The sequence below is a fragment of the Cricetulus griseus genome, assembly GCF_003668045.3.
Source record: "Cricetulus griseus strain 17A/GY chromosome 1 unlocalized genomic scaffold, alternate assembly CriGri-PICRH-1.0 chr1_0, whole genome shotgun sequence".
NCBI lineage: Eukaryota > Metazoa > Chordata > Mammalia > Rodentia > Cricetidae > Cricetulus > Cricetulus griseus.
In genome coordinates, this window is record NW_023276806.1 from 273,596,895 (window position 1) to 273,621,355 (window position 24,461).

The following is a 24,461-nucleotide window of genomic DNA, read 5'->3' on the forward strand; positions in this document are numbered from 1 at the left end:
GGTTTGTTTAGCAAGTGCCAGCTCTCTTAGTGTTTTGAGAACATTAACTTAAAATAAGAAGTACAACATAGAACATACTGATAGCTAAATTGTAAAAACAAGATATTTCTTCTTCTTCTTTTTTTTTTTTTTAAAGATTTTTTTGACATAGGGTTTCTTCTATAGCTTTGGAGGCTCTCCTGGAACTTGCTCTGTAGATCAGGCTGGCCTCAAACTATCTCTGTCTGTCTCTCAAGTGCTGGGATTAAAGGCATGTGCCACCACCGCCCCGGATGTAAATGAATATTTATGAAGGAAAAATAATGGAAGCTTACTTAAGAAGCTAGGAAAAGCAATGTGTACTTTTTCCCTTCCAAATCTAGGGATCAAACCCAAGGCCTTGCACATACTAAGCCAATGTTACATATATCCCAGCCTACAAATGTAAAAACATTTTTAGGCAGGATCTCATGTATCTCAGGCTGGCCCTGATCTCAGTATGCAATTTAGGATAACCTTTAACTCTGACCTTCCCACCCTCTACTACTGTAGACATGTGCCATCATGCAGTTTTGTTTGGTGTTGCGTATCAAATCCAAGGTTTCCAACACGTTAGACAAGCACTCTACCAACTAAGTTACATGCTTTCTTACTGAATGTTTTCATACCATATATGCTCAGGATTTAGACTTTAAATACTACTGTCTTCAAAAATATGTTCCTAAATTTATACCTGGTGACTACTGTAGTGAAGAATTAACTTTATCCAAACTTAAAGTATTTGTCCTAGGCTATTATGGGTCTTTGGAATGACAGGGATCTTTAACTGCTGACAATGTAAAAATAAGATTTTTGAAGCAGACTTCAGCCATCTGATATCAGTTCTGCCTTTAGGAGGTTCAGACATGGAACTGGAGAGAAGGCTCAGTGGTTAAGAGCACTTACTACTACTACTACCACTACTACTACTACTACTACTACTACTACTACAGAGGCCTGGGGTTCAGTTCCCAACACCCACAGGGAGCCTCAAAAGTGACCTCTACAGGCACCTCGCCCAACATAACACAGTGCATATACACACTTGCAGGCAAAATCTGACCTCTATATTTACGCACATATGCGTGCGTGCGTGCGTGCGTGCGTGCGTGCGTGTGTGTGTATGTACATACATACATGCAGGCAAAACACACATATACACAAAGTATAAAGTTAGCCACGGTGTGAGAAGTGATAAACACCCAATAAAAACACTGGGCACAAGTCAGCTTCAGTGCTTAGCAATCCTCTGAGCACTATTAATGCCAGGTACCCATTTATGATACCTCTCCTAGAGTCTTCCTGGTGGTCTTCACTTGACCAATTTTAATTTGTTCTCTCATTCTGTAACAAATTGCACTTAACAGGTGTAGTAGTTCATTGAGTTCTATGAAACCTTACAACAAATGATAGAACCTGGGAACAGAGAGGAACATACTCTGTTCCGCCTTGGCAAATGTTATCAGAAATAAGGACAGTTCCACATGATTTTCCTCCAATTTTGTAGGTGGCTACATTCTAACATGCTTTGATAATTGAGAAGAAACTCCCTACCTGGGTAAGTTAAATATCAGTGTGTCCTCCCAATGCTGGTCTATTCTGATGTTACACCTGCCCATCTATCATACTAATGAGCATGCCAGGTTGCTATTTCAATCACTATCCAATTTAATTCCCTAGGACAAATTTAGACACACAGTACAATACTGAATGAATGACATTTAGGACTTAGAAATACATAACATTAAGAAAAACAAAAACACACACAAGAAAAACAACAAAAAACATAACCATAACCCTCACCCACCCAAAAAGCTACTTAACTCAAATCTCCATGTTATTCAAATGTGACAAACCCAGCATGGATCTTTCGATTTCTTTTGAAATAGACCTAGCAGAGTGAACTTCGGATCATTTTGCATAAGTATATTCTACCATACCCAGGTCATAATTTTAAGTTTTATTTCTAATGCATTCATTTGTGTGTGTGTTGGGGGGTGGGGTGTGTGTGGGGTATGTGCACGCCACAGAATATGTATGAAGATCAGAGGACAACTTGTAGGAGTCAGTTTCTTCCACCACATGGGTACCAGGGATTCAAATCAGGTCATCAGGCTTGGTGGCATGCCCTTTACCTGATGGGCCAGCTCGGTGGCACATATCATAATTCGAAAGAGAGAGAGAGAGAGAAAGGAGGGAGAAGGGAGAAAGAAAGAAAAAGGGGGAAGAGATGGCTCAACAGCTAATAGTTCTTCTAGACACGTAGGTTCAATTCCCAGCATCCACATGATAGCTCACAACCACCTATAACTCTAGTTCCTGAGGACCCAATACCATCTTCTGACCTCAGTAGGCACCAGGTACACAAGTGGAGCACAGATATACATATAGGCAAAACACCCATACATATAATAAAAATACTTTAAAATTGCATCTTATTATTTTTAAACCCTGTATGTGTCTAAGAGTGAGTGTGTGTACGAGTGCAGAAAAGGCCACTGGATCCTCTAGAGCTGGAGTTACACACGGCTGTGAGTCATTATATGGGTGCTGGAATCGAACTCAAGTACTCTGGAAGAGCAGCTAGTGCTCTAACCTGTTAAGCCATCTCTCTATCCCCTCATCACAACTCTTTACACAAGCTGCAATGGTGACACAGGATATAGTCTCAGCTCTGGAAAGCTGAAGCAGAAGTTTCCCAAGGTTGAATCTAGCCTGGATATAGCAAGAACTTATCTTCAGAAAAACAACTTCAGGACCCCATAAACCAAACTGGCATTCGTATGTTTGTGAGTAAATAAATATGTGTACATATATACATACATAATTGTGCTTAGACAGAAATGGACACATATTACAAAATAGCAAGAATATCTTTAGGACAGTCTTTAAAACTTTACTAATACTGTGTGAAGATGACACCCAACTCAGCCTTAAGACTAGCAGTGAAATGTGGATCTTAATTTTTGTAACTTCAAAGAGAAGTCTGTAAAAGTTCTATGTAAATGTAGAGCTGGCTCAGTGGTTAAGAGCACTGGCTGCTCTTCCAGAGGACCCAGGTTCAATTCCCAGCACCCACATGATGGCTTGTCACAATTATCTATAACTCTACTTCTAAGGGATCTCAAAATAAAAAAGTTCTGTGTAAATATGAAAGTGTGATGAGCTCTCGGAAGGAAGGAAGGAAGGGAGGGAGGGAGGAAAGAAGGAAGGAAAGAAGGAAGGAAGGAAGCTAAGCTAGGTGTGGTGGCACAAGCCTTTAAATCTAGAACTCTGGAGGCAGAGGGAGGTGATCTCTGCTGAGTTCAAGGTAGCCTGGTCTACCTGACAAATTCCAGCCCAAGGAGGGCTGTGTAAAAAACGGCCATATGGTGGTGGTGCACACATTTAATTTCTGCCCTTTAATCCCAGCAGAAGCAGGTGGATCTCTGTGAGTTCGAGGCCAGCCTGGTCTATAAAGTGAGTTCCAGAACAGCCAGAGCTATAACACAGAGAAACCCTGTCTCGAAATCACCACCTACCCAAAAAAGAAAAGTCGGCTTCTTGCAATAATATCACTCAATATCACGCTCATTTATAAATGGGGAGGCAGGAACTATATTATAGACCAGAAAGAATGAGAAGTAAAACAAAACAAACCAGAAAAACCCTAAAAATTTACAGTCCTCTATTACTTCATTTTTATCAGAAAACAGTGAACAGCAAAATAGATCCTTAATGAGATTTAGTTTGATATCATCATGGCTTTGTACTAAGATGCGCTTGGATGACAAGACTACCAAATTTCATGCAAATATTGAAACAAAGAGTGGCTAGCTAAAAAGAAATCACATGGAGATAGGATCTATCTCAGCTTGGATGGAACACAGGTTGTCTATAGATGGTTTTACTTTTCCTACTTTTCCATCAAGCCAGCTCAGAACTCAGTGCCTCCAGGGGTAGAGTGCTGAGACAACAGGTGCATGCCACTTGTGTTTGGTTCTCATGGGACACTAAAAATCTGGTTACTAAAGACCTTGGGTTACATGCAAAGAAGCTCATCCATATGGACATATATTAATAATCTGAAATAAAATTAAAATACAGATTCAGTGGCCCCAGGGATCTCTCCAGCTTCTGAAGCAGACATAGCATTCCTGAGAGATCCAATCTATTATTCTGAACATTAGAGAAGAGGTAACCTTATAGGAAACAAAAGAGTTCAAAGTTCAAGCCACACTTCCATTTTCTCTAAAAAAAATGCAATCTGTACTGTTGGTTTGGTGTTGGGAAAAATATCTGCCTGTATGCAATATATTATTTGAAAATAATGTGTTTGGAATAGAAGTCATGAATATACTTATTTGCTTTCAAAATGTTTCTTTTGCATTTTAACAAATGGCACATAAATTCAATCTCCAAGTGCAGAGACATACCACTCCATAGGCTTGCTGTTGGACCCAGTTGATATAGTCATTCCTTATGTCTATCAGGTCTTGTACTTCATGTATATAAAATTTGTCATACTGTATAAGCTGTCCTGTTTTCTCATTTACCTAAAAGAGAAAAAAAAGGGAAGAAGTATAATTAACATTAAATTTAGACAGTACCTAAAGCAGAGAGTAAACAGCTCTTAAATAGAAAAAAGAAAAAAAAAAAAAAGGATTTGGAGATTTCTTTAGCTAATACTCTATGGAAAAAAGATTACTGAGTGCCTACTATGTATTTACTAAGTGCAATGGGGGACACAAAACATTTGTCACATCTAGTTGTATTCCAAGTCTAGAAATAAGTACCTTTACAACCACAACACACTGTAAAATGTATAAATCAGAAACTACATGAACCTCAAGCTGACAAACAGGACCTGAACAGTAACAACTAATGCCCGATAAATGTTTTGCTATTTAATATCCGATTAAACAAGCCTTTTAATTATTCGTTTACTTTCAGTTTTGTTTATGTGACTGTACACCATATGTATGGGGTACCTTTGTGGCCAGAAGGGGTCAGATCCCCTAGAGCTAGAGTAACAGGCAATGGAGAGCAGCCTGACATGGGTGCTGGGAACTGAACTCAGGTCCTTTATTAGAGCAGTAAGTGTTCTTAGGCACTGAGCAATCTCCCCAGTCCCTAATTATGTAAGGTTGTATATGAATAGGATGGAAAAAACCCAAAACTAGGCTGCAGGCTCACTGGAGAGAGCAAGTACACTTGAAAAGGTAGTCCCCTAGTGAAGGGTAACATCCTAACCAATACTGGGACAGTGACATATCTTCTGCTGATGGAATGCAAGTAGATACTTTTTTAATCAAGCAAACTAAGCTAAATCAAGTGTTAGAAACTAAATTATGGTTTGCAGAAAACACAAAGGATAGACAAGCACCATATTAAGGACACAATCACAAAAATCCTCATTGTGGAACTTTTTACAACACTCACCACAGTTCTTCAAAAGGACAAGTAAATAGAAATTAAGGAGGCAGGGATTCTAAAGTAAAGAAAATAAAGAGTGGGAGGGGGAGGGACTGGGTCCTGTAAGATAGTTTGGGGAGTAAAGGAGCCTGCTGCTACACCAGACAACCTGATTTGGGTTTCTGGAACCCATGTGGTAGAGGCAGAGAATCAATCCTTACAATCTGTCTGCCGAGCATCCCAAGGTAGTGGAGGCACTTCCAACAAAAACAAGTTTGTTTGTTTTTGGTAGGTATAAAAGATGCTTTCCAAGTCATCCTCCTGATAGTAACAATGACAAACTCTTGACCATGGATAATGAAACAACTACTTAACAAACACTGTAGATCATTAAGGTATATGGGTGAAGGGAGGGACAGGGACGCAATATTAAAAAAAAAAAGAAAAAAGAAAAAAGAAAACAGGTTTCTTCTCAGTGACAGCGACGTGATGAGAAACTACACCTCAAAAAAAGGCAGCAGCTTCAACAGACAGAGTCCTAACTTAGAGAACAGTATTACTAGGATGACCAAAGCAAGAAAACCAAAGGGTAAAGCCTCAGTCACAAAAATTCCCCTTAAAACAGGAATACACAGACCAGAGAGATGGCTCAGTAGCTTACAGGCACTATAGGTTCAGTTCCCCAGAACCACATACGCATGGACACACGAATAAATAAATGTAATTTAAAAATTAAACATGAGTATGGATGGGAAGACTAAGGGAGGGCACAACAACAAACAGCAATCCAAAGGATGGAACAGTAAGTAGGTTTTCTTTCCATAACAGACTTAAACTAAGCCAGTCACAGGGATGTACAAACACAAACTTCTAATGACTCCTATAAGAGAATTATCAGAAAAAAAGAGAGAGAATTATCAGAATCAATAATTTACCCATCATGGTGTAAAAAGTTTAATACTTAAAATTTTCAACTCAATTTCTCTACCAAGAAAGCTTTGAAAATGGAACATTTAAACTATATACCAATAAAATGATGAAAAACTGAGGAACATTTTCAAAATTTTATTTGAGCATTCTGCCTATAAGTATGTCTGGACCATGTGCATGCTTGGTGCCTATGGAAATCAAGAAGAAAAGTGTTAGGTCCACTGGAACTGGGTTACAAATGACTGTTAGTAGCCATGTGGGTGCTGGGAATTGAACCAGGTTCACCAAGAGTAACAAGTGCTTTAACCACTAAACTAACTCTCTAGCTTCCTAGAGGTATTATTTTTTTAATTTTATTTATTTATTATGTATACAACATTCTGTCTCCATGTATATCTGCACACCAGAAAAGGGTACCAGATCTCATTACGGATGGTTGTGAGCCACCATGTGGTGGGAATTAAACTCAAGACCTCTGGAAGAGGAGTCAGTGCTCTTAACCTCTGAGCAATCTCTCCAGCCCTAGAGGTATTTTTTAAAGGATATATAAAAACCAATGAAAACTATAAAACGTTCGAGAATAAAAAGAGAGCTAGATAAATCAAGAAAAAGACTATGACCCCAGACTACAAAAAAAAACCCAGCAAGACTTGACAAATGTAAACAGCACAATTTAATTGGACTCTGTATTAAAAAAATGATTTAAAGAACATTCTGCTAGGCTGGGCATTGGTGGGACACGCCTTTGATCCCAGCAATCAGGAGGCAGAGGCAGGTGGATCTTTGTGAGTTCGAGGCCAGCTTGGTCTCCAGAGCGAGTGCCAGGATAGGCTCCAAAGCTACACAGAGAAACCCTGTCTCGAAAAACAAACAAACAAACAAAAAAAACAAAAAAAACAACAAAAAAAGGGAAGAGTCCAGGCATACAGCACAGTGGTAGAGGCCTGCAGGAAGTTCTGGGTTCAGTGATGCTATTGCATCTCTCTCTCTTCCTCTTCCTCCCTCCCCTTACCTCGAATGCACACAAGCACAAGGAAAACAAAATAAAATTCAGAAGTGTAAAGATTTTAAAAAGTAGGCTGGATGATGGTGGTGCACACCTTTAGTCCCAGCAGTTTAAGGACAACCTGGTCTATAGAGCATGTTCCAGGACAGCCAGGGCTAAAGAGATACACCCTGTCTTGGGAAGAACAGAACAAAAAAACGACAGAAAGTTTGAGAAAGTCTAGACTTGTATGCAAAAGAAGAACATGAGTTTAAGGAGACAAAATTCACATATTCCAACTCTTATTAGAGCTGGTCCAACAAGAATGAAAGATATATGAAACAAAATCGGACTAATAGAGAGCAGGGTTAAACTGTTTAGGTGAGCCAACCTAGGTGGAAACTGCCCACTTCTGAAGTTAGAATAAATGCTTACCTCTGTGTGAGAAGTTTGGAGTGTTTTATTGAGGAACTGACAACTGATCCATGAGGAAATAATTTGGAGCTAACAGTGAAAATTTGAAAATTATTGGGTTGGCTCATTAAGATAAAGGAGAATGAGTCTAGTGGCAGGAAAATGAAGCAGAATATCAGTAAGATTCAAAATTTCCTGATAATAAGGCATGCAGAAGCCATAGCAGATAAATGGACAAAGTTAATTTTTTTTCAATACTTCAAATTGGTGAACAATAACAACAAAATGCCAGTAATAACACCTGTAAGTCAGAAGACGTTCTTGGTATGGCAGGTAGTGGGAGAGTTGGGGAGGATGAGAAGTTTCATGTTAGTTCTTTGTAAATTCTAAAGTAAGGAGAAGAGCTAGGTATAAAGAGTTACTGTGTGATTACAGCACTCAGGAGGTAGAGGCAGGAGGACCAGATGTTTAAGGCTATCCTTGTGTATTAAATCCCTAGTGAGGGGAAGCTAATATGGGCTACTTAAGACCACATGACCCCCCCCACCCCCACCATGAACAAATATGTTAAAGCAATGAAAAGACTGAGAATTGTTTTCCTTAAACAAAAATACTAAAGCAGTGATAATAGTTAATTCATCATACATATTAAACAAGACTAACTTCCTAAGGGAAACAACAAAAATAACTTTATTTTATTATTTATTTTGGTTTTTCGAGACAAGGTTTCTCTGTATTGCTTTGGAGGTTGTCCTGGAACTCGATCTGTAGACCAGGATGGCCTCAAACGCAGAGATCCACCTGCCTTTGCCTCACGAGGGCTGGAACAAAAGTAACTTTATTAATGACTCTTCTTTCAATACAGTGAGTAAATCTACATTAAAACCTTTTCTTGAGCTTGTGCATTTAATGATGGTGCATTTAATCCCAGCATTCAGTAGACAGATCTCTGGGGCAGTTCCAGCTCAACCAGGGTTACACAGTGAGACCCAGTCTCAAAACAAAACAAAACACCCCAACAAATAATCCTCTTCTTGGGAAGGCCAGATGGGCTCCCCCAGCAAGACCTATCGCCTCCAAGCCTGACTGGTCACAGGAGTTTGATTCTCTGCATCTACAAGGAAAGGAAAGAACTGACTACTGCAAGTTGTCCTGTGATCTTCACATGTGTGCTGTGTTTCATGGACACAAGACAAATAAATGGGAAAAAAAATCATTTAAATAGGATGGCATGGTGGCTAATGCCTACTCCACCAAGAAGAATGTCCATGAGTTCCTGGTCTGAACAGTTAAGTTCAGGGTTACAGAGTGAGACCATGTTGCAAAACAAATGCCAATCTATCAATGAAACAAACACCTTTTCCTAATAAACCTGAACTTCTGAGAAAGCAAAAGAAGGAAAAGAGGTAAGAAATCATCAATCAGAGATATAAATCTAACTGGACAATTCTGATATTTTAAAACAAACCCCTGAAGGAGGAAATGAGCAGATAGACAAATAAAAGGTATAAAGATATGCATACAGTTCAGTTTTCAATGAGACTTTAACACAAACCATCTCTATCCACTACATCTTTAGAGGGATGTGCTGTAATGGACAGACAATTACTTAAGACTGCTTTTTAAAACCAACTCAAACTGTATTTCAGCTATAGCCATCATTAGACCTTATGCCATTTGTGTACATCATTTCATTCAATATTCTCGCAAAACACTTCTGCTCTTATTTTCAAAGTTCTTTATTTTACCGACTAAAGCCATTTTGAGCTCTTTTCCTGCTTTTTGGGGTGGGTGGAGGGAGACGGGGTCTGACTATGCAGCCTTGGCTTCCTTGACACTAGCTATGCAGACCAGGTTGACCTCAAACTCTATGCAAAGTCTGCCTGTCTCTGCTTCTGGAGGGCTGGGATGAAAGGGTTGTGCCATAATGCCCTGCCCATTTTTTCCAATGTTCTCATTTGGAAAAAGCAACCAGAATGAAGCTGTTATTAGAAATCAAAATGTGAGATACTGCCTATCCCTTTACAGAAGAAGCTATGTGTTCTGCCCCACAGTCTTTAATAGTAACATCATTAGCTGCACCCTTTACTAAAAACACATGCAATATCATACTAAACACACACACCACACACACACACACACACACACACACACACACACACACACCACCCACCCACCACCACCCACCCACCCACCCACCCAAAACAAACCGGTAACAACAGGTTTTCCTCAGATACTCTTATTTGTAAGTATAAATTCAAACTCAAAGAACAAAACAAAACAAAACAAAACACCAAGATCTGTGTGTTACCCAGGATGGCCTTCAACTCACAATCTTCTTACCTCAGCTACCCAAGTACAGCTATGCCACCAGGCTCATATAACATTTTCCCCTTTTCTGTTTTTTGTTTTTTTTTTAATTGTTTGAGATAGGACCTCTAGCTATGTAGTCCAGGATGGCTTTGAACTCACAGTGATCCACCGGTCTCTGCATTCAAGTGCTGGGATTAAAGGTGTGTGCTACCATACCCAGCTCACATATTTTGATCACATTTTCAATCTAAATGTAATGACGTGTTAAAAAAATAATTCAGATCCAATTACTCTTTGAAATAAGTATTTCTTTACAATGTAAATATTTTACACTGCTATTCCAGAAGACATAAATTTGGTTCCTAGAGGGCTGGAGAGATGGCTCAGAGGTTAAGAGCACTGTCTGCTCTTCTAGAGGTCCTGAGTTCAATTCCCAGCAACCACATGGTGGCTCACAACCATCCGTTATGAGATCTGGTGCCCTCTTTTGGTGTGTAGATATACATGGAAGCAGAATGTTGTATACATAATAAATAAATAAAATCTTAAAAAAGAAAATTTTGGTTCCTAGACCCTAACATCTGACTGCTCACAAACACCTGTAACTTTCAGTCCAGGAAATCCAATAATGTCCTCTTCTGACCTGCATGGGCACTGCACTCATGTGTGCATAGGCACACACAATTTTTTTTTAAGGTATGCACATTTATCAAGATAAATAATATCAAAATAATAAAACTTTACAATCAGTGAAATGTTGACTTGGGAGAATTATGACTAATAGTTAAATCAGATATAATGATTTGATAACTAAAGAGAAAACTGGGTAACTAGCATTTAAAATGAACTTGGCCGGAGCATTTGGTGCTCTTGCAGAAGAGCACGGTTCGGTTTCCAGCACCCACATGATAGCCCACAGGCCTGTGTAGTTCCAGTTCCAAGGGATCCAATTCTGACCTCTGCGGAACTGGACACATATGTGGGACCCATATATGTGGTGATATTTATGATTTATTAAAGCTTACCTGAGGATATAGAAGCAAAGCTAGCCACAAGCCACAGAGCCAGGCAAAGGTGATACACACCTTTAATCCCAGGACTCAAGAGACAAGCAGATGGACCTCTGTTAGTACAAGGCCACTCTGAGCTACATGAAATTAATCCAGTCCTAAAGAGAAACAGCTCTCACAAAGGTGATCTCAGCACTTGGGATCACGTGCCTTTAATCCCAGGAGCTGAGAGCTATAAAAAGAAGAGGCAATAGCCTGGAATTTCAATCTGAGGTTTGGTGGAGACAGGATTATAGTCTAGGTTTGGTGGAGATAAATGCTCAGGTAATACTCATACACATAGAAAAATAAATCCATAGCAAGTATAAATAAAGAAATTGGTTTGGGTTTTTTGAGGCAGAGTCTGTAAACAGCCTTGACTGTTCTGGAATTCACTAAGTAGACCAGGCTGGCCTCTGAGCCCCACAAGCCTTTGCTTCCCAAGTGCTGGAATTAAAGGTGTGTTCACCATGCCTGTCTCGGAAGAATTACAAATTTACAAACAAAATGCACACACACATACACCTACCTCTCTGTATGGCCTGCACACTTATAAGCTATCTTATAAAGCTACCTCTTCTCTAAAAAGCCTTTAATCTTTCAGTTAGTACATTACATTTTTCCTTGTCTAGCATTTATGCTATATAATATCCAAAATCCTTCTAGATTACCAGCTCAAAGGTGGGAATCACATAATGTCCTACCACTAAATCCCAAGCATACAGTAGGCACTCAAATATTTGCGGGGGGGGGGGGACGACAAATCACATTGCTGAATTTCAAAAACAAATCTGTATATAATTTTACTAAGAATACTCAAAATAAAATCTAAATTCTGGTCAGAATGCTTTTATTTCACATTATAATAAAACATTTTGGTTAAGAAGTGACTATGCGAAAAAAATGTATGTTCTATCCATTCAGTTAGAAAGTTCTGTGTCCCTACCCCAAATGTTTGAAAACCAATACAATACACAGCACCTAAGCTAGACATACCAAGTGATTTTTTTTTCTTTTGACATACTAGTGTTACTACAATGCACTGTGTAAGAACTCAAAAACCAACCCAATTGTTGGTTTACCCAATAAACTTATTTATCTCATTATAGATCCATTCCTGACAGCAGGTACCAAAGGTAATTTTCCTCATGATGCCATTTAAGCACTGGAAATATTTCCAACTTAGAAAGTTTTCCAAAGGACATGACATACGGGAGGAACAAGCACATCCTGAAATGAACAGTGAACACAAAATGTTTCCTTCTTCCTAATCCTGCTCCTAGGTTAGGTCAAGGAGCAAACTGATAAATGGCCCCTAATTCTTAATCATTGAGCAGGGAGAAGGAATAAATAAATAGCTGTGAGACAGTGTCTTTATTTTTTTAATTAATTTACGTGCGTGTGTGCATGCTTTCAAGTATATGACAACTTCAAATGAGAACCTAGTTTTTATCTAATCCAATAACTAATCTAATCCAAAAACAAAGGTAGTGTTTTCTTCTCATCCACATAATGTGATAATGAAATCTCCACCTTCAGAACACTTTAACAACTTAGGATCACCAAGACTGCTTAGCAGGTAATAGCACTTGCCACCAAAGCCTGACAACCAGTATTCAATACCTGGGGCCCACATGGTAGAAAGAACAGACTCCTACAAGTTGTCCTCTGATTTCCTTATATGCACCATAGTACATGCTTGCTGGCACACATTCAACATACACAAACAAAAATAAATATTTAAAAGGTATAGATTAAAATATATTCTATTGATTTCTAGTCCAGGAATAGTACTGATGTGGACAAAGAGGCATAGCTCAGTTGTAAGTATCTGCCTAATACGAGTGAAGAAGCCCTGACCTCAATCCTTAGTACCACACATACACATACAAAACACACAAAGTAGCCTAGACACAAGACAGTATACATAATGTACTCTATCAAGTAAGTTCACTCTGAGAGAGAGAGAGAGAGAGAGAGAGAGAGAGAGAGAGAGAGTGTGTGTGTGTGTGTGTGTGTGTACACAAAAGTACAGGTACCCCAAAGGCTTGGGGTGTTAGAATGAATCCCTTGTCCCTGAAGTTGCAGGAGGTTGTGAGCCATCTCTAGCCCCTAAGTATATGTCATCATACTTATTAATGTGGAAGACAGACAGCATAGGCTTGAGAAGCAGATCTGCACCTCTCCTTCAACTCTACAACTTACTAACCATTAATACTGAGCTTTCTTTCTTTCTTTCTTTCTTTCTTTCTTTCTTTTTCTTTCTTTCTTTTTCTTTTTTGGAGCCAGGGTTTCTCTGTGTAGTCTTGGCTGTTTTGGAACTCACTCTGTAGAACAGGCTGGCTTCAAACTCAAGAGATCCACCTGCCTCTGCCTCCCAAGTAGGCATGTGGCATCACTGCCTGGCAAAACTGTTTTGTTTTGTTTTTTTTTTTTTTTTTTTTTTGTGTGTGTGTGTGTGTGTGTGTGTGTGTGTGTGTGTGTGTCTAAATTTAAAAAAGGGACAAAATACCAACTATACAAGTCTACCTTTTAAAAAAAACAAATATATACACAATGCTCACATGTATTATATATAGAGATTTCTAATGCTGGATACTGTTGACAAACAATGTTAAGACCCCACCACCATCCCAACCTTGAACTATTAAGAAGGTGGATCCTAGTATCTGGCATGGCTCCATCAAAATGGGCTCTGGAACCAAGCTTGGTAGACAATATTAAAATATCAGCATCAGGAGGCTGGGACAGGGGGATGGTGAATTTAAGGCTAGCTGGAGCTATACCACAAAATCCAATCCCAAAAACTAAGGTTTAGACTGTAGCTCAGGTTAAAACATCTGCCTAGCATGTGCACTTCAATCACAGATCTGGAGAGGGAAAAAAAGAAAAGAAAAAGACCCCTCCTCCAAAAAAACAAAAACAAAAACAAAAACAAACCACCCAAAAATCCTTTAGGAGCACACCCCATAGACTGAAAAAGAAGTATTGCCTAATTCTAAAACTTTTATCTTAAAAACAGTGAAGATAGAATCTTTGTAAGGTTCTCATTGCAGACCAAAGTTTCTGAGCAGGAAAGTCAGTTACTCAATTCCTAGCTGGGATTGTAAAAGTCTCCCTCCCAATTTCTTTGAGACAGAGTTGTTCTCTGTAGTTCACAATGGCCTGGAATTTTGATGATCCTCCTGCTTGAGCTCCCAGACTGCTGGAATCACAGACATCCCTTCCTCTTGAGATAAAAAAAAAAAAAAAAAAAAAAAGACAGGGCTAAGGAAGACCAGTATGAAGAGGAATAAAGATAAGCAGACAATGGAGTCCAAAAGAGTAATCATGTAGTAAGTCCACTGAAGAAGGGTGGCTCATGAACTATTTAGGGAAAAGTTCATAAGAGGAAAAGAAAATCAAAAGCAATTAATCGTTTGAATCCTAGGCATAAAGTGTAAAGAAAGTAGAAACCCATGCTATGATGTTACAACATCTTCAAACTGCAGTATGCTGCACACCCAGGCCCTGATATGCTGCAAGTAAGTCTTGTTCTGGGGAATGGCCTGTTTTGCTAGGAAAGAAATGGCTATCAACTCTTTAATTATGACAATGAGAACAGAAATTAACTGCCTAGGAATCATGAACATATTAATACAACAGGGAAAAGAAAAGTTCAGGAAGTTAAGGAGTTGAAAAAAAATAGCCAGGAGCTTCTCAAAAAAAAAAAAAAAAAAAAAAAAGTTAAAATAAATGATCCACAGGGTTCTTTGATACAGAGAACATGGACCTATCTCTTTTGTCCCTTTCATTGTTTACTTTAGTACTGAGCAAGAATCTGAAAGTGTAAAGAAATTGTTAAGGAAAAGAAACTATATTCATATGGAATTTTCAGTCTATTAGGGACTATGAACACATGCTTCTCCCTTAGGTCATGTCTCCTTCTAAGTAGCAACTCAAGAATACCAAATGGCATAACAGAGATATACCTACCAACTGTCAGGGATGACTCAAATCCATCTTTAATGAGACAGCTGAGACTCTATTTCTTCATGTAACTTTGCACTTCTACAGTGTAAAGTGTACTATTTCTTACACTGGGAAAAAGGGCAGGAAAGAACAATAGGCAAATTAATGAATTATATATGGTTTCATTTTTAAATTAGTCACTTGTTTCAAATGAAACATTCTACTTTGATTGAGGCCATTAGTACCTGATACCAAAAGAACTTTAAATGTTCATAATTACTAGGGCCCAGTCACTTGTATGGATATGATAACCACTTATAACTAAAAATAATGTATCATTAAATTAACACATTAGGTTCCTTACAAGAAAATATAAGAATTCTAATTCATTAATATGCTATTGTTCTGCCCAACTGTAGGCTATGGATGCCTAATAAAGTCAAATAAATCCAAAGCTACAAATTACAAATATATCACTTATAAAGGAAATAAAAAAAATTATGAGAAACTATAACTTCTAAATTTCTTGAATATGTATCTTTTATGCCATTTTAATATTAATGTTAAAATGAACATCAATCTGTTAGTAGAAATTGGGAAAGAGGAAAATAAAGGACTATTGGACATACCCTATGTAATATTTCTAAAACCTTTAATGCAGTATGAAGAAAACTGTTGAAAATTCTTCTTTCAGAAGGGGGAATGCCGATCTTGTAGAGTTTCAAAAGATGTACCACAACTTCCTTAAAAAGTTCTACTATCTTGAGGAATAGTGGAGGTTCAAGTACTGACCACCAGTTTTCTGTTATTAAAGGGTGAACATGCAAATAAAATGAATAAAAAAATCAGAATTTAAAAAAACATACTAGCTTTTCTTCTAGAGCAGTGGTTCTTAATCCTCTGAACATTTCAGGACGATGATTATAACAATTTATATAACATCTCTAGGGCTTATAGGTAACTTTCCCCACTACCATGATAATGTTCTTAAAGTCTCTCAAAATTAAAAATAAAGTATGAAAGGCCTACTGAATTCACATTCTTGGTATCCTAAACTATACTTAAATTCATAAACTATAGTTAAAAATCACCACCATAGCCAATATTAAAATGTTATAGAAATCAGAATTACTTTTAAACAAAATACACATTAAAATAGTACTGTTCAAGTATTTTAAAAATCCAGGTTTTATTATTCAACTTAATATATAAAACTGAAATATCGTGAAGTAATACCTTTATAAACCCAAGGAACTCTGGGAAATAAAGAGGAACTTAATGCAAATTTGTAGCCTTATTCCTATTATTGTTTATAGTTTGTAACTATAAACACTACAATCATATGGTATGAAGCAAGAAGAATGTAAATGGGGAAGCAGTACTCAGCTTTACTTTTCCATACTGTCTCACTCCTTCAGATCCCAGCATTCTATTCCTCACTTACTGCTTTTTCTACTCATCTTCAGCCTCAAAGTTCTTACAGTTGTTTTATTACTTCAATATATTTCAGTTCTACATACCTAGCAAACTCTTAGTAAACAAAACACTGGATTATCCATAGCAAGCCAAGTATAAAGGCCAGGAGTTAGAGACGAATCCACACCATTAGAAGAATTAAAGTGAGCAAAGTTAAAACAAAGCCCAGAGAAAAATAGAGAACAAATCATGAACTCAGGAATCTTGTGCATAAGCAGAGATACAAAATTAAACAAAAAGAAATTAGCAAGGGAAGTAACTAAGAGGAAAAAGGCTAATACTGGGACTCAAGGATGATTTAAAATGAATGTTGTTCAGTTTCAATGGCTCTTCCAGTTCTTTACCAGCAAGATCACTCAAGGCGATGGGAGAGAAAAATAGGGATTTTTAATTGTTCTTGATACTACAACTCTGTGTTATAGTGGATTAAAATTTCATATTTAACATGATTTACTTTCAGCAACTCTAACAATTAGAATCAAATACCCAGGGGGAAAAAAAGCCAATAAAAGAGCAAACAAAAGAACTCAGTAACATTTTCATTTGAGAAGAAAACATTTCAGAATAAAAAATACTAAAGTTCTTACCGAGCACTTTCAGTGGTGCTTTTTCTAGGTTCACAAGAGCTGTACCAAAAGGAATTGCTATTGTGGTGAAATTGTTGGAGTCACTCATCAAGGGACATTCTGGTAGAGTAAGATAAAACCTCAATGCTTCAACATCAGGTAAGGAGCTAGTCAGTTTAGGTATAAGATTCTTTTCCAAACTAGCTGCCACCTATATTTTGACAAAAAGCAAAACCTACTTCATTTAAAATGAATGCACTTCACACAGATGCATATACACACATTATACGCATTTAACAAGAAAAAAGAAAATCAAGCACTACAACATGAAAGACTAAAACAAAAAAGAAGACAACATATTTCAATGATATAGTCTGAAGCCAATGAAAACTACTGCCTAAGCATCGCTAAGAAATTTCAAAGAACCTTACTATACTATCAATTTAAACTCTCCACCACAGTGTCTACTATAGCTATTAACAGAGTTAACCAAAACAGTAATATTAAGTATTTAGAGTCTGCTACAAACATCTAAAAAAGATTAACATACCTTTAACATATAAATTACAAATGCTTTAAAATAAAAACCTTTAATTTAACATGAAATATAATGTAAGTCTATGAAATACAAGGATAATTCTTTTACAGACATATCTGTAGAAATAACATGTAAAACTGCAGCAACTAAAGTAGATGCACAATCATGTAAAAACGAACCTGCTGAGATATCTGAGGATGGTCAGGTTGTATTAGTTTGTGGAATAAGAGTCTAGCAGCATTCATATCAACCCCTGAAAATTTGGTACCTGTTCTATAGTGATCATCGTTGCTAAAAAAGAAAAAAGGGAGGGAGAGTCATTTTTAAGGTTGTAGCCACTTAGCTGTTCCCAGGCTGCAGTGAATAAACCCCCATCCGTGCTCATGCCAATGACTCTTAAACTCAGTGGACATCACACAAACGAAGGGCAGGAAAGTAGATGGGGAACTTTTTAGGAGGAAGAAGAGGTTGAAAGTAAGTGGGAAGGAGATGAGAGGGCAAACAAGGGGTTACAGCATCAAAGCACATTGTAAAAGCTATGAACTTTTAAAAATGAAAAACGTAACAATTGAAATAGTAATACTTTCATTTCTTCAATATAAAGATTGATTCAAGTACATATATTTATATTAATTACTCAATTCTTTAAAACATCACTAAATTTAATACATTTCAAATGTTCAGGCAATCAAGGACTTGCCACTTACCTAGTAGCCAAAAAACTTCCATTTAGGCAACCAGATGAAGAAAATGTTCCATCAATCTCACTAAAAATAAAATAAATGAGACACATAACTATTTGCCTTTTGTTTTTAATAAAAATTTAAATGACAATTTAGACCTAGGTATTGTGGCACATGGTTAGAATCTAGTCATTTGGGAAGCTAAGGCAAGAGAATCTACAGCTTGACGCCACCTGAGGCTACAAAATTAAGACTGCCCTATTAAAAAAGAGAGAGAGGGAAAAAAAAAGATGGAGCCAGAAATGAGGAATAACTTAGTAATTGCTTTCTATGTCAGCTATAGGACCCAAGCTTGGTCCTCTAGAACCTATTTTTGGCAGCATGTGCTTTTTAATACCAGAGCTGGGGAGGCAGAAAAAGAAGATTCCCTAAGCCCACCAGCCACCTAGTCTAGCCTAATCATAGCAACTTCAAGGTTCAGTCAAGGACTTGGTCTCAAAACAAAATAAGGGAGAACAACTCAGAAAGATTTTTCAGTATTAACCTATGGCCTCCATATATACTCCAAAAGGTATCAACACACATACACATGAACACTGCACACACATATTTAATGCTACAGAGTACTTCTCTCACCACTCAACTGAAATAATCAGAATTACATAAATCACTGAAGATAGATTACATAATACTCAATAAAGAAATTAACGGTTTTTGTTTGACTTAAGCTTAAATGCATTTATCTTCAGCAACCACAGAGATGGCTCAGTTGGTCTGCCGCACCAGCACAAAGACGTTACTTCTTATTCCCTGGAACACACATAAAGAAGCTAGGTGTGACATTTGTCTGTAACTTCAGTGGTAGTAGAAGGATGGAGACAAACGGATCCCAAAGCTGACTGAACACCCAGCCTATAAGCACAAGATCAGGTCTAAAAAACAAAAGCAGTGAGTGATGGAAAGAGGATGCAACACAGGCCCACCACGTTCACATGCAAACAAGTGAATGCACATCTGCAGACATCTGTGCACACACCCACACACAAAAGATTAAATTCTAGGAAATAGAAACTTTCATCCTATCTATTCACCTATCTAGCACAAGGTCTCACTATGTAGCCTTGGCTGGCCTGGAATCTGCTATGCAGACCAGGCTGGCTCTGAACTCACAGAAATATCACCTGCCTTTGACTCCCAAGTACTGGGATTACAGGCATGCACCACCATTCCTGGCCCAATCTTCAAATCATTTTTATGGACATGGAAGAGAACTCACTTTTCCAAGTCAGTCTCTGACTACCACTCATGTACAACAGCATGTGTGCACCCACACACATAGAAGCAAAATAAATAGTAATTTAAAAAACAAAACAAAAGGGAACATTAGGAAATAAAGGAGCATAGTTTAAATGGAATAAACAGCTATTTCACACTGTATATAGGAACTGAAGCTTTTTAGAGACAGCTCTGGCTCTCCAGGAACCAGCTCTGTAGACCAGGCTGGTCTTGAACGCAGAGAGATCTGCCTGCCTCTGCCTCCCTAGTGCTGGGATTAAAAGGTGTGTGCCGCCACCCAGCATAACCAAAACTTTTACATGAGATGTTAAAAATACCCACTATGGAAACTTTTTTTTTGGGGGGGGGGGCATCCAGACAGGGTTTCTCTGTGTAGCTTTGAGGCCTGTCCTGGAACTTGCTCTGGAGACCAGGCTGGCCTTGAGTTCACAAAGATTCTCCTGCCTCAGCCTCCCAAGGGCTGAGATTAAGGCGTGCGCTACCACCATCCAGCTAATACTTAAAAGTTTTATATACAAACCATGCAGAGTACGACAGCAAATGAAATATTTAAATGAAAAATCTCAGGGTTCGGGTGCAGCAAAGGGACAGGGAGATGAATGGGATCAAGACATATGATGTAAATGACACAAAAAAATAAAGAAAATTCCCCACAAAGGCTGCTCTCCCACACAGGTTTGGGGCTGTGTGAGTACAATGACTCCCCATACTTGGCTATCTCCACAGGAAACCTTCCAGAAGGGTAGCTGAGCCATTTCTGAATCAGAGCTTCATTCACTGTCCAGATCTGCTTTGAAGGGTCAGGGCATCTGAAATCATCTGCTGGGCCACAGCTCTATGATACAATTAAAGAGATGAGTTGGAGGAAGAGATGTCACAACACAAAAGTAAGAACCAATATTTTTGTTTGATAATTTTTGTTAAAAATATGTCAATTTTCTCCAAAATACCAAAACAAAAAACTTAGCAGATAGCTTAGGGGAAAAAAAATTCTTTTGTAGATTTGAGGAAAAAAACTAAGACATTCTGTAACTTACAAAAGACATTCAAGGTATGTATGTTTCTAAAATTACTCCAACTTATTTAAAGCTAACAAATTATTTATAATGATTAAATTAGTACCTGAGGATTAGAGTAATGTGAAAAGCTTTGATCTCCACCTGAGAAAATTCTTTTGACACAGAAACAGTCTTCAGAATCTACAACAAAAATAAAATGTAAAACATTAGATTCCAAGACTTACATTTTCCAGAACATTAAATTTATAATTGAACTTGTTTTGATCATCTAATTAGGCTTTTCATTCATTCCAGGGGACTCTACAACATGAAATGGCTTGGAATGGTCTGCTTACTTGGGATGCGACTGACCAAGTGATGAGCAGGAAATGACTCCACAAGCCTAACTAAGCACGATTTGACAAATTGCTAAGATTTTCTTCTGACCTATATCCATGCAAAAAACTGTTTTCTAGTATCTCACATTTTGGTTTAAATATAATATAAAACTGGAATAATTGTTATAAAAGATAGGTTAGAGGAAAATAAAATTAAAGGGGGCACATTTGAAATTTCAGCATTTGATAGGCAGAAGGAGAACTGCAAAATTTGAGACCAGCCTGGGTTACATATCAAGACTATACCTTAAAACAAACAGCAAACAGAAAAAAAAATTCATTTTTGAAAAGAACATGGGAAATTTTAAATAATTTTGAGTAAATACTTCATAATGCATAATTATGTCCATCTACTGGCCATTAGAACAGTGGTTTCTCAAACTGTGGGTTGAGACCCACTGGAGGATTGAATGACCTAAGACCATTGAAAAACACAGATATTTACATCACAATTCTGAACAGCAGTAAAATTATAGTTATGAAGTAACAATAAAGATAATGTTATGGTTGGGGTCACCACAACATGAGGAACTGTATTAAAGGGTCTCAGCATTATGAAGGTTGAGAACCAAAGCTCTAAAAGGTGACACAGAGACTTGTCAAAAAAACTAAGCAAGGGCTGAGGAGACAGCTCAGCAGTTAAAGTGCTAGCTTTGCAAGTGTGATGACCAAGTTTGCGTTCCTGGAACCTTTGTTTAAAAGAAACCCAGATGTTACCAAGTATGGCACATGCCTTTGATCCCAGCACTCAGTAGGTAAAGGCAGGAGAATCTCTTTAAGTTTGAGGGCAGCCTAGTCTAAAGAGTGAGATCCAGGAGAGATAGGGTTACACAGAGAAACCCTGTTACAAAAAAAAGGGGAGGAAGGGAGGGAAGGAGAGGAGAGGGAGGGAGGGAGAGAGACAGAGACAGAGACAGAGAGAGAGAGAGAGAGAGAGAGAGAGAGAGAGAGAGAGAGAGAGAGAGAGAGCCAGGACCACACACATACACAAATACTATCTTGAAAAACCAAAAGAAAAAGACCAAAACACACACACACACACACACACACACACACACACACACACACACACACACACACACACACACACAGACACCACACAGATGCAGTGGCTCGTATTTGTAATCCCAGCACTCCTACATAGAAATAGAAAGTGGAAACAGAAAAATCACCAGAAGCTTTCAAACAGAGAAAAATTGATTTTTTTGGAGGTCCTCTGACCTCCATACCAGATGTCTCTATAGAAATAAACAAGTACATTAAACTTCCTCTGGAAAAAGATGCTTAAGTCCTCCTTTCTCTTTTCTTCTGTTCTTCCAAATAAAAATTGCAAGGGTTGCATTCTGAAGAATTTCGTGCACGTGTGCACACGCACGTACGCACACCAAAAAACCGAAAATATCCTGTTTTAATTAAAGTCTAGCTATTTACAAATCTGCAACATATCTTTTGTCTTCTTCCTGAGTCTCATGTAAGACAGGCTGGCCTCAAACTTGTTCATAGGCAAGAATGAATTTCTATTGTTTTGCCTCCACTGTAGTTACTGGTGTGTGTAGGTATGCTTGGTTTGGCTGTGTGTGTGTGTGTGTGTGTGTGTGTGTGTGTGTGTGTGTGTGTGTGTGTGTGTGTGTGTGTGTGTGTGTGTAACCTTGTATTACTACCCACGCTGCTACAGAAATATAAGCTTTATTCAAGGAAAGGAAAATTGTCCTAATTTCCTTGATTATTCCCTTGCAACTAGTAAAACATTTGTTTAAAAAAATATCCTTAGTAAAAAAAAAATCAACTATATAAAATACAATTTAAAATATTTCTATTTTAATTTGTGTGTGTGTGTATGTGTGTCTGTAAAGACCAGAAGAAAGCCATCAGGCATCTTGGAGCTGGAGTTATAGGGAGATAGACATGATGGGTGCTGGAAACCGAACTTGGTTTGTCCGGAAGAGCACCAAGTGCTTTTAATTGCTGAGCCATCTCTCTAACCACAGAAAGACAAATTTCATCCTGCTCAGACTACACTGATTGTAAGACTTCAGAAAAGATTTCCCAAAAGTCACAAAATGGAACTCAATAGCAGACCCCTTCTTAGCTAGCACTGGCAGGGCCCTGGGTTTAATCTTCCAAGAGAAAACAAATTCCATCCCAGAACTTGGGATGCAAGGACAGGCAGATGGATCTAGGAGTTGAGCCTGATCTAAATAGTGAGATCCAGGCCGGCTAGGGCCACATAGTGAGACCTTTTCTTAACAAATTCAGAAGGACAGAAAGTGGAGGGATAAATTCAATTGTATATCATCTCGTGTTTTTCATCCATTCACCTGTTGTCAGACAACTGAGTTACTCCTGACTTTTGGCAACAGTGCATTAGCAATCTGGGAGGGGTGACAATACTGGAAATTAAGCTTTTATAGGCAAGTGCTATATGCTGCATGTCAAAACCAGCTCAGGTTTGGCAGTCACTATGGAGCCCAGAGTGGGCTATAGACTTGTGCCACCACATCTGGCAACAATGAAACTAAGAAGAATAACAATAAAAACAAAAACAAAGCAAAGCAAAACTCCTTTTACCACTTCAATGCAAAAAAGTCTTTAAGAGCTATGGTTTCTAAGGTGACAAAATTCATAAACAGAAATGCATAACTTTTTTTTTTTTCAAGAGGTTTTGTCTGTGTAATAGCCCTGGTTGGCCTTGAACTCACCAAGATTCACCTGCCTCTGCCTCTCAAGGCCTGCACTACCACTACCTGGCAGAAATGCCCAACTCCTGACAGCATCCATACTGTTTAAAATCACAAAATGTCTTTACTGAACTATCAGCAATGCATTCTACGGAAGAAACTGAAATGCTAATTATAAGACAAACAGTAGCTAACATTAAAAAAAAGCAAACAAACAAACAAACAAAAAACGAAAAAGAAACCTATTCTCTAAATTGAATAGTATATGAATGATGATAAATGCCCATAAATTCTGGCTGTCCTAAAACTCACTATGTAGACTAGGCTAGCCTCAAATTATAGAGAGCCACCTACCTCTGCCTGCAAAATGCTGGGATTAAGGAAGCATGTGCCACTACTGCTAGGCAGCATAATTCTAATTTTGTAAAAATAGAAAGCCAGGCAGTGGTGATACACACCTTTAATCTCAACACTCAGAGGAGGCAGAGGCAGGTGGATCTGAGTTAGAAGCCAGCTTGGTTTACAGAATAAGCTCCAGGACACCGGGGCTATACAGAGAAACCCTGTTACTCCCACCCCCAGCCAAAAAGAAATAAAAGAAAAATAATTTAAAACTCCTATATATACCTAACAGATTGACAGAAGGCTCTCAAACAGGTATGTGCACAGGCATGATTAGAACTGGAGACAAATGGAGGCCGCAACCCAATTATTCAGATAGCTGAAACATGGTCTATATATACACAATGGAACATATCTCACAGGTTAAAGGGA

At 38.1% G+C, this 24,461-nt stretch overlaps 1 protein-coding gene across 8 annotated transcripts in view; it reads right to left on the reverse strand.

Annotated features, from left to right (window-relative positions):
* Positions 1-24,461, reverse strand: part of Herc4 (HECT and RLD domain containing E3 ubiquitin protein ligase 4) — a 74,783-nt gene that overhangs the window by 15,617 nt on the left and 34,705 nt on the right. For 6 of the 8 annotated variants that reach the window (XR_004772071.1, XM_027395035.2, XM_027395034.2 and 3 more), the window contains 7 exons: positions 20,736-20,812; positions 20,324-20,448; positions 18,342-18,401; positions 17,814-17,925; positions 17,118-17,307; positions 15,684-15,856; positions 4,434-4,553 (listed from right to left, as the gene is read on the reverse strand). Coding sequence is in view for 6 of the 8 variants with exons in the window: in XM_027395035.2 (XP_027250836.1) it covers positions 4,434-4,553; positions 15,684-15,856; positions 17,118-17,307; positions 17,814-17,925; positions 18,342-18,401; positions 20,324-20,448; positions 20,736-20,812 (857 nt within the window). In the remaining 2 variants the exon portion in view is untranslated. Of the gene's footprint in view, positions 1-4,433; positions 4,554-15,078; positions 15,183-15,683; positions 15,857-17,117; positions 17,308-17,813; positions 17,926-18,341; positions 18,402-20,323; positions 20,449-20,735; positions 20,813-24,461 lie in introns of those variants that run through there. The other 2 variants (XR_003481096.2, XM_035451757.1) reach the window with 2 other exon arrangements.